This window comes from Carya illinoinensis, chromosome 16, assembly GCF_018687715.1.
Source record: "Carya illinoinensis cultivar Pawnee chromosome 16, C.illinoinensisPawnee_v1, whole genome shotgun sequence".
NCBI classification, from domain to species: Eukaryota; Viridiplantae; Streptophyta; class Magnoliopsida; order Fagales; family Juglandaceae; genus Carya; species Carya illinoinensis.
In genome coordinates this window covers 12,370,410-12,380,614 of record NC_056767.1, presented here as the reverse complement: position 1 = coordinate 12,380,614, position 10,205 = coordinate 12,370,410, and the positions used below count along the sequence as shown (strand labels likewise).

The following is a 10,205-nucleotide window of genomic DNA, read 5'->3' as shown; positions in this document are numbered from 1 at the left end:
CCATGAAAATAAATAATGTTCTAATTAATTTCCCAAGACATTGTACTTCTTGTCTATTTTATAGGTAAAAAATAATTAAGATAAGATTTTTTCTCCACGAATGATTAATGTCCATTAATTGTCCATGTAATTGATTAGTACTAAGTACCCAACAGAAACTGCTAAACATGAGTTGTTAATTTGTCAATAAAAGAAACGTGAAGTTTTAGAAAGAAGAACTAAATTAGTAATTAACAAATTTGGGTTTCACAAGTTATCTCGAAAGAAGCTGCCAACGTACAGCTCTGATCAATTTGAAGTCTAACATGGCATGCATGGATTACTGGTGTCTATATATGAGTGGTGCCAAATGGCGAGGGGCGGTGCACCAAACAGACAGGAGGACGAGCTGGATTGTAATTTGTGGGGTGAGAGATAATGTACTGATTGATGTATATGGTTTATTTCATGTTAAAATGTGGGATTAAGAAATGGGCCATGGCATTTAGTGCTGTAAAAGCTTTGGATTGCTGATATTAGTGGTTTAATTAAGAACAGATATAGACACATGCATGAATCCTACAATATTTCACGTGAATAAATGTTAGAATCCCAATTGTAAAGCATAATTTAATCCCATGATGAAGCAGTCTGAAAAGATATCCAATCGGAAAGAGCAAGCTAGCATGGAAAATCTTAGTACACAAAATTGCGGTGGAATGCAATATTAGAGAGAGAGAGAGAGGGAGGTCAGGGGGGTGGTGGCGTGAAAACAAGGACTAGGAGTACTCACGCCGTCCAAACAAACCTTTCGTGTGTCTGCCAACCCCATGCGCAATCAATAACATCCCCACCCTCCCCTCTCATCTCCCTCTGTGCAGCTTATTCATGTATATATACATTTATTATGAGTCCTATTTCTCTCGCACAACATATCAATATTAATTCCTTTGCCACACCCTCTACATAAATACATCATTGGCATATTCAGAACTCTCTCTCTCTCTCTCTCTCTCTCCAGAAACATTCACCCAACTCAATATCAACACCTCTCTCTCTCTCTCTCTCTCTGGCCCTCTCGATCGTAAACGCAGCAGCAACACATTTTTCTGCGAGTATATTTGGTTAGTTTCTGGTGCAATTGTAGCTTCTATTCTCCATTTTTCACCATTTTTCACGGTTTGTGATGCGCACAAGTTATAATATTTCAATCCTGATTGCTTGTTTTAGTTCTGTCGTGCATTTTTGCCTTGATCAAAATTGAATGGTCTCAAGAAGGAGCCTTATGTGGCTATGTTCTTACTTTGAGAAAATCGTAGCCATTTACATTTTCTGAGAGAGATATATCTAAACAGCCAGCTTTCTGCATAGTTTAGAACTGTACATGTTGCAAGTAATAGTCATTGACAAGCTAGCTTTCTTATATATATATGGTTGGTGTTAAAACATTTTCCAAACGCCATGCCAGCACGAACCGGGCCGGCCGGGAGTGCTCTGCACTCAAAGAAACATAGCATGCTTTTGTGCCAGCAAAGTCAAGCTTTTCGGCAAGCTTTTGTGCTCCATATACTTCTCGATCTAGTTAAGATCATGCAATTTAAAGGCACTTAAATTAGTATTTAGTATTATTTTTTCTTTATAACAAAAAAAAAAAAGAATGTATTATTTTTTCCTTTGGGATCTTCGGTGGGCTACACAGCTGGTCTGCCATTTTTATGTGATATAAAACACATGCGGGCAACAGTGATGGGTCCCACAAAGTATGATCATCATCATTACCATCATATCCCATAGCCTAATGTTTTTCTGTGAGGGAATGTGAATGAAAAACAATATACAAATGCAAACATGAGCTCTGAAAGGAACTTAATTGGACTCTCTCTCTCTCTCTCTCTCTCTCTCTCTCTCTCTCTCTCTCTCTCTCTCTCTCTCTCTCTCTCTCTCTCTCTCTCTCTCTCTCTCAGTTTTGTCTCTGTCTCAGGAGAGATATCAATGGATCAGATGGAGTCTTGTGTCCCACCAGGCTTTAGATTTCACCCAACAGAAGAAGAACTAGTGGGTTACTACCTGAGGAGAAAGATTAACTCTCTGAAAATCGATCTAGATGTTATTGTTGACATTGATCTCTACAAAATTGAGCCATGGGATATCCAAGGTACGTACTTTGATGTGCAATAATTATAGAAATTTTTAATAGCATGACTGCATGTTGCGCGCGATAGGATGAGAATATCACACCATTCATATAATGTGAATATATACTTAATAATTTTCCTATTCTGAATAGTATATCCATTTTGACAATCCAAACAAATGAATATTGCTAATTTTTGCAAGTTCACACCTATATGTTCATAAAAGTGGCTTTAACTATATACGTCCTAACCAACCTGCAGCACCCGTGTAATTCATAGAAAATATTACTAGGCAAATCATTAATTCATTAAGTAGGGAAGTTGGTTAATTCAGATCAAATGGTACTATGTACTGATTTCTTATCTCTCTAATTTTCTGAATGGTTTACACAGCCAAATGCAAGCTAGGGTATGATGAAAGGAATGAGTGGTACTTCTTCAGTCACAAAGACAAAAAATACCCAACTGGAACACGGACTAACAGGGCCACTGCTGCCGGTTTCTGGAAGGCAACAGGAAGGGATAAGGCCGTGTTCTCAAACAACCTAATCATAGGGATGAGAAAGACTTTGGTTTTCTACAAGGGAAGAGCACCCAGTGGTCGGAAAACCGACTGGATCATGCATGAATATAGGCTACAAACATCTGAAAATGGACCTCCTCAGGTAACTTCAGTGACCAATTTAATTATATCGGCCAATAATAGTACGTACTAGTTCAAAGTATGTACGTGCAAGCTGTGGTTGAAATATTTCTAAAAAAAATGCAATAATAAGCATATAGGGAGTGTTTATTTTTTGAGAAATAATAGTTGTAGTCGTGAGTGTGCAAGTGTCGTATAATTATTTTAAAAAATATGAATAAATACGAGACTCATATAAAAAGAAATTAATTTTTTAATTATAAACCATACTTTTTTACAAAGCGACTACATAGTATTTGCACATTCTACAACTCTCTCTATATATATAGCATTACTCTTATTTTTTATGGTTCTTATGTGGTTGAAAAACTATTTGTTATCTTTTATTTATCCGCCGCTTTGGGAATGATATATATATATATATATATATATATATATATGATACTTCTCACATTTCGCATGAAATCGATGTAAAATATTAAGCAATATCAGTGGCAACTGCAGGAAGAAGGATGGGTCGTGTGTAGGGCATTCAAGAAACCGAGTCCTAATCATAGACAAGGTTTTGAAGCTTGGGTTCATGGGCACTATCACAGAGATAACAGCCAAGTTAGACCTCCAGCATTTTCAGATTTAGTAGGCAGTACAACACATGAAGAGGTTAATCCAAATCAAGCTGCAACTTTTGATTATCCTCAACCTATCATGATCAATTCAGTACGTCAAGAGCTTGTTTGCAGCCATGGTACAAATCTTTTGGCCAACCAACTGATTGAGCTCCCACAACTGGCCGATAGCCCTAGTACTCTATCAACTAGTTTGGCAACAAAAGAAGGTAATTTACAGCACAATGGTATCGCCATTAATGAAGATTTTGAAGACGAAAGGAGCAGTATTACCAGCCATTACATTGACTGGAGAAATTTGGATGACTTGCTATCATCACAATTCAGTACTCCTGCCACAACTAATTCCTTTCCTCATCCAAACTTTCCATTGATAGCCCAGGAAAATGAAGCTCAAAACAATGCAGGTGGCCATTTCCTTGGGTGCTTTCCTGACTTGTAACAAAGCTCACCCGCAGCGGCCACCATCTTTATCTGTAAGATGATGATTTCATCATAATAATAAGCTTTTGGAATTAAGGTAATTGAATTCCCCTGTAGAATTCTCAAAGAGATTACATACTGAAAACACATATAAACTAGAGAAAGAGCACTCATGAATTTGATTGATGATGGGAGACTTCCTGCAGATCAGTAAAATCTGATCCTACAGTATCTTAGGGTTTATCTAGGTGAAAGTTTTCACCAGCTTATAAATTACTTGTGTGTCATATTTCTTCAACTGTAAATCGTGCTTCATTGCATGCATTTATTTGGATTCAATGAATTATTCGTTTGTTGTGAGATTGTGCTTTGTAATGTACATTATAAAATTGTGCTTCAATATTGCATGTATTAATCTGAAACATATAGATATATATATATATATATAATATTCCAGTACTTAAGAATAATTGTTACTCTGTTTTTCCTTTAATTTCTTGGCTTTTTTATTTATTTTAACTCTTTAAACCTAAAGCAATAAAAGGCAGTTCTAGCTCTTGCATCTTAGAACTATTTTCATTTTATATCCTTAAATTTTCTTAGAAAATAACAACAAATAGAGATTGTAAATTGCAAACAGTGAGATGATTGTTAATCTGTACCTTAGACAATTATTGCCTCCCACTCACGAATTGAGTTCTGCAAAAGAGAATTTGACAATTATGTCCTTAAAGCATTAGTAGTGGACTCAACAAAACCAAATTTTGGCCAAAGAATAGTTAGGATGTACAACTAATATAGTGTAATAGACTCAATAAATGAATAGTGAATATAGCCAAAGATTATTTGGCTGGCCAAATTGGGCTGGCTAAATATTATTTTGAGATTAAAAAATTCACTTCTTGCTATCTACTGCTCTCCCGCGCAAGAAGAGAAAGACGAAGCTCATTTTGCACTTTCACGATCATTATTCCACTGGGTTCTGTTTCCATCATTTATGGATCAACAGAGTATCAATTCCAAGAAAGTATATTCCATTGGGTTTTGTTAAACTGCTCGTTGATCAAATGTCTTTTGTCCTTCAGACTTGCTGAGATGTCTTTGAAGCTGGTCTAGCAAGCTCAAGCACATTCTTTTGTTTGTTTTTTCTTCCTAGTCTTTTAGTGAAACCACAAAAATGCTACTTTCATTGATAGGAGAGTTCTTCGTGTTCATAAATGATTTTTGTATGAAGACTTAATCTCAATGCAAGAAAGCCTACCAACTGTATGATAAAATTATAACCTTTGCCAATCGAAAATATTAAAATCAATATTTTAATAGAATAGTGATAGATTTGGAGAGTTTATTATTTGGTGTTGTAAAAAGTGACTAGCTAAAATTTGTAAAAGTGAATTTTCTAGCTAAAGTTTGTTGAGGCCACTACTAATACTCTTAGGATACAACAGTACTATTATATAGTGTGTAGATTACAAATTCTGAACACTAAACTTAAAATGAACAGATGTAATAGCAGCAAATGCAATGTTTCGTTTGAGATTAAACAAAATCGTTTATATTAGAAAAGTAGATGTCATTGACTATCAAAAAATTGAAGATACAAATCACTTCATTTGAATTAAAATAATTCTGTCACTTGGGACGATGCATAAATGCGGGACGATGCATATATGCATCACGCTCGTGCGTGTGTGGTTAGTGTGAAACTACTATCATGTCTCTACCCTTATATTCTATTTTATGAATTGTAAAAACCATTCACTTAATTATAAACTACTAAAAGTTTGCATGTTTTTTCAATATGGGACTAAAAAAAATCACATTGGAGGGAAACTTTCAAAGAAGTCAAATTCAAATTGGAGGGAATGTTTGAAATAATCCAACAAATTAATATTGCTACTAATATATATTCTATTACAATATGCATGGTATAAGGAAAATTTGGGATTTTTTTTTTTTTGGGTTTTATTTTGTAACCAAGTACTTCACTGCTTGTTGCAAGAAGGTAATTAATTAAGGATAATTTGTTGTAGCTCATCAGGACTAATCTTGCAACTTCTCTTCCATCTCTCTGATCTAGCGTTAGAATTTGGCATAGCGTACATACAGTTAATTGCTTGTAGATTAATTAAAGTACTTTAGGACTATTGGTAGGGGTCACAAGTGCATGCATGATCTCCAATATCCAATCCTTTTCTCCTGATCATCATCATCATAACCCATGATGAATACATAGCATGGAATTGCTTTTTATCTTTCAAATTTGCTTGGTTTAATTAGTTATGATCCTGTGAATCATCTCATGAGCTGGTTTTTTTTTTTTTTTTTTTTTTTTTTTTTTTTTTTTTTTTTAATGCATGCTGCCCAAAATTGCTTTTTTAAAATTAAGCCTAATCAAAGGAGTTCTCAATCAATCAATTAATTAATTAATTAATTAATTAATAGCAGCAGCCATTAAATTTTTGTATGTATTAACATCATGCAAAATGACCAAAACGTGAAACATTAACTACTCATGTATCCCCAATAATGTGAGTGATTAGCAACCTTGATCAGTAGTTACTTGTCACAACAGCTTGCTCACTGTATATATATGCAATCATTATACAATGACACACACACATAGGATACTGCTAGCGGGCCGCTCATTGGTTACCGTTGGCGTGTCCGCTAGTGTATTTAAATTTTTCTTCTTCTATTTTCTTTTCAACATTTTTTTAACATATTTAATTATTAAGAAACAAATTACACAACTTCACTACTAATAATTTTCTTAATTATTAAAAATAAATAAAATGCATGTTTGGACATTTTGGTGATTTTTCTATGAATAAGATCGGGTGATCATTAATTTCATTCATATAAGTTATGCCATCTAATATTTTGATTAATTCAACTTTCGATAATTTCTATTATATGTTGAACTTTGTTGACTATCTCTTTGCTGATTATTTTGAACTTCCTTTGATTAGGCTCTCTCAAAAATATTGAGAACTCCATATATATGAGCTGATGCGTTTTCTTTGACGAAATTTTTTTGTTTAGCCAATACTAGTTCTTTACTGAACAACAATAAGAAACCCTTCTTTATATTTGGATTTCAACATGGGGATGATCATAGTTTTGTTAAATATTACTCTGGGAAAAAAATCTTGTTGCATGGGTATAAATACGTTTTATGGGCAAGAAAAGAGTTGCAGACGATGAATCAAGGAATGTCTAGGCATAGTGAGTGAGGAAGGAATAAATGGTGACTAAAGGTTGCGGTCACGAGGGATTTATGTGATAGGAGGCATTTAAAAGGTAAAGCTATATCAAACGTACCGTATGGATTTAGGGATAACGTTAAATACTCGTATCTATCTAATATTGGGATCAATCCATAGATATAAATACTAAAAAAGACTTTACTAACATGGAATTCCAACTAAACCTATCCCAACGAGATACGAATCTACAAATGTGCTATCTTCACTCAGTGCGACTAATTTAGACATTACCAAGTTATGTTGGTTATTGACCAACCAGCCTCACAATACTTCATTATCCAAAATATATATATATATATATATATATATATATATATATATATATATATATATATATATATATCAATGAGAAGTGTTATAATCACAAAAAGAGTTTACAAAAGTAAATTCACAAACAAACATAATTTCGTATGATACGTTAGACTTAGTTTATAATAAAAGTAATTTTACAATTTAATGTAGAATATCAAACCACATTAATTTATGAGTTTACTTTCATAAAATTTTTTTATAGCCAAAACATTTCTCTATATCTTTTCCCGTGTTGATTTATGGGTATATGTTGAAACATTGTGTAATAAAAACTTGCTACCAATCCAAATTTTTTTTTCCTCTTTCTTTGGGTTCTACTAGCTGCCCTAATGACTTTTGCCCCTTAGCATCCCTTTCCTTTCTTATTTGCCAATATATTGATAAATAAAAAGAGTCACGATTCTCTCTCCCAATCAAATATGACTTTTCAATATTTCTAGAGGGGATAAAAATATCCCAGGCCCATACTAGGTTTCCAAGTCTAGCCTAGTGTGAGAAGGCTTATCAAAAAAGGAGAGAGAGAGAATGAAAGAGGGGACAAAGAGCTGAGGAAGGAAAATGGTGTAAGGAGGAAATGTGAGCATGTGATGTAAATGAGAGAAGATACAACATAAAGCAACGGAAGAGCATAGGATAAAGGGGGGCTTCTAGATGACTTTTGAGGGGATTGACTTTGATTAATTGGGGCTTTAGCTTCCTAAACCTAATGACAGGGCCTCCAGTGATGAGATCGCCCCATAAGATATAGCTCTGATCTTCATTTTATAATTAGGATGTGAGACTATAAAACAAATGTTATAGTGCATTCGCCTTTCCAAACGATCTGTAGACATAGATCCAGTACCGAACCACGTAAATTTGTGTGTCTCCATCTATTTTATTTTCCCTGCATATATTACTACTCATTGTCATGGGTGAATGCACGAATACCATACAGATGCACCAAACCACCGCTAGAGGCTCCATATAGCATTGATCAATGCTCGAATAATCTCAACTTGCCAAAAATGACTCTTTCTTCCATTTTGACATCTTACGCTATTTTTAAATGTTAACACTTCCAATCAAAATATCCTTGCAATTTTGATGATTATCGGAAGCAAGATCCACATGCCAATCTTTTAGTATATTATATATTGGGAAGCTCTGAAAATTGTCTGTGTATATACATATATAAAAGGATTATAAAAGCATTAGATATGCATATATCAAACTACATGTACAAGTCAGAAACCGAGACGCCTGGTTTGGGTCGAATCAGAATATTCAGGTTGGGTTGGTATCGACCTTGAACCAAATAAGGCTTCAGCCCATTCCAAAAATAGGCCCATAGCTCTAAAAAGAGAAGAATGCAAACACTTCTAGATATCTGCCTCAGCTCGAAGGGCTTGAACAAAGCTTTGGAGTAATAGCGGTAAGAGAAGAGGGGCTCTACATGTGAGGCATGTTTGGAGTATTTTAAGATTTTGTGAATAACAGTGAAATATTTTTAATAATAATTTTAATAAAGATGTCATATTGAATTTTGAGAAATCAAATAAAGAAAAGTTGAATACAAATATTATAAAATTAAAAAAATTATTTGAATATAATTTTTTAATTTTACTTTTGTTTTGAAATTTATAAAAATTGTATTAATTTTTTTTGTTTGAATAATGATTAGATAAAAAAAAAAATTAAATTTGAAATTGAACACTCCGCACACCGGGGGACGTGGATGAGTTAGGTGACGTGGATTAATAAAGACTCAGATGAGTTATATTTAAACAAAAAAACAAAAGCAAACAGAAGTTCAAGAATCAAAGCCCAAAGTATATATATGCCTAATGACAGGAAACCTTATGAGGAGTAGAGATTAATAGATTATATATGCACGGCCCATTCGCTGCCCTGTTCTTGTATGATCCATCAGCAGTTCATCACGTATACTCACAAATAATGGAACATTGACAATAGTATTTCTTAGAAAAATATTTGGGCAGAGGTGATCTTGAGACATTTTCTCGATTCAATTCTTTTTATTTATTGATTAAAGAATTAGTTTCTAATGATGTTGTGAATTTTTTTTTTAAATGTTTAAGGAAATAAAAAAATGTATGAAAAAAAAGTTCAAATGTCCTTATCAAGAGAATCTCTCAAGATACAGTACCCTTCTCGGTGGGTGTAGCATGATCCTATTTCATATCACCAAAAATCATTCATTGAGTGTATATATCATTAAACCTACAGGAAGATGCACATTCTCCTCCACTTGAGTTTAACCGCTGTCGCCGCCACCGCCTCCTCTAATTCTGCCAACACCTACATCGAAACCACTACCATGTAGACCCTCCACCAAAACTACTACTACCCCAACCACGACCAAATAAAAGGGGTCAATTACGTTCGTTATATGATTGATAAATCAAACAGACAAACTAAACCAAAACAAATTTAAGCATAATTAACATAAAAATGACTAAGAAATAACCTTCTTTCTCTCTACAGACTTGAAATACTTCACCAGACTTGAAGTAATTACTACATATATATTTTGTGGTTTTGTATTTGGATCAAAACTGCTGAACTAGTTTACCCCTGGAATTGAATTAGAATATGCATTTATATGAGTGCACAAGAGTTAAATTTGTTAATGGGATTGTGATACTGCTCATTCATACTAATATTTCCAAAAAATCTCAAAACTATTTAATTTGTAACGCTCCACACTTGTAAGAAATTCATTGGATGCAATTTAGAATTAGAATGAATGCAAAGAGGATTATGGGAAATGGGGGTTTGATTTTTGTATCAAAATATATAAAATCCTCACTGCGAC

At 33.8% G+C, this 10,205-nt stretch overlaps 1 protein-coding gene and 1 non-coding gene across 3 annotated transcripts; both read left to right on the top strand.

Moving 5' to 3' along the window:
• The first annotated feature begins 697 nt into the window (after window positions 1-697).
• LOC122299637 (NAC domain-containing protein 30-like) lies at window positions 698-4,213 on the top strand. Of its 2 annotated transcripts, none has more exons than XM_043110031.1 (4): window positions 698-1,103; window positions 1,961-2,134; window positions 2,508-2,779; window positions 3,262-4,213. In XM_043110031.1, the coding sequence occupies exons 2-4, from the start codon at window positions 1,972-1,974 to the stop codon at window positions 3,823-3,825; spliced, it is 999 nt and encodes a 332-aa protein (XP_042965965.1). In that variant the 5' UTR covers window positions 698-1,103; window positions 1,961-1,971; the 3' UTR covers window positions 3,826-4,213. The 2 variants fall into 2 exon arrangements, with proteins under 2 accessions (XP_042965965.1, XP_042965966.1); XM_043110032.1 differs by having other exon boundaries at window positions 1,944-2,134.
• Window positions 4,214-4,831: 618 nt separating this feature from the next.
• Window positions 4,832-4,938, top strand: LOC122300010. Its single transcript, XR_006239856.1, has one exon. It is a non-coding gene; the product is annotated as a small nucleolar RNA snoR77 (small nucleolar RNA).
• The last annotated feature ends 5,267 nt before the right edge of the window (window positions 4,939-10,205 follow it).

What these genes read in the sequence shown, in the direction of transcription:
- LOC122299637 (XM_043110031.1), top strand. Translation starts at nt 1,972, where the DNA reads ATGGATCAGATGGAGTCTTGTGTCCCACCAGGCTTTAGATTTCACCCA. An exon ending in TGAGCCATGGGATATCCAAG is followed by an intron (nt 2,135 to 2,507) that starts GTACGTACTTTG and finishes TGGTTTACACAG; the next exon opens with CCAAATGCAAGCTAGGGTAT. An exon ending in CTGAAAATGGACCTCCTCAG is followed by an intron (nt 2,780 to 3,261) that starts GTAACTTCAGTG and finishes TGGCAACTGCAG; the next exon opens with GAAGAAGGATGGGTCGTGTG.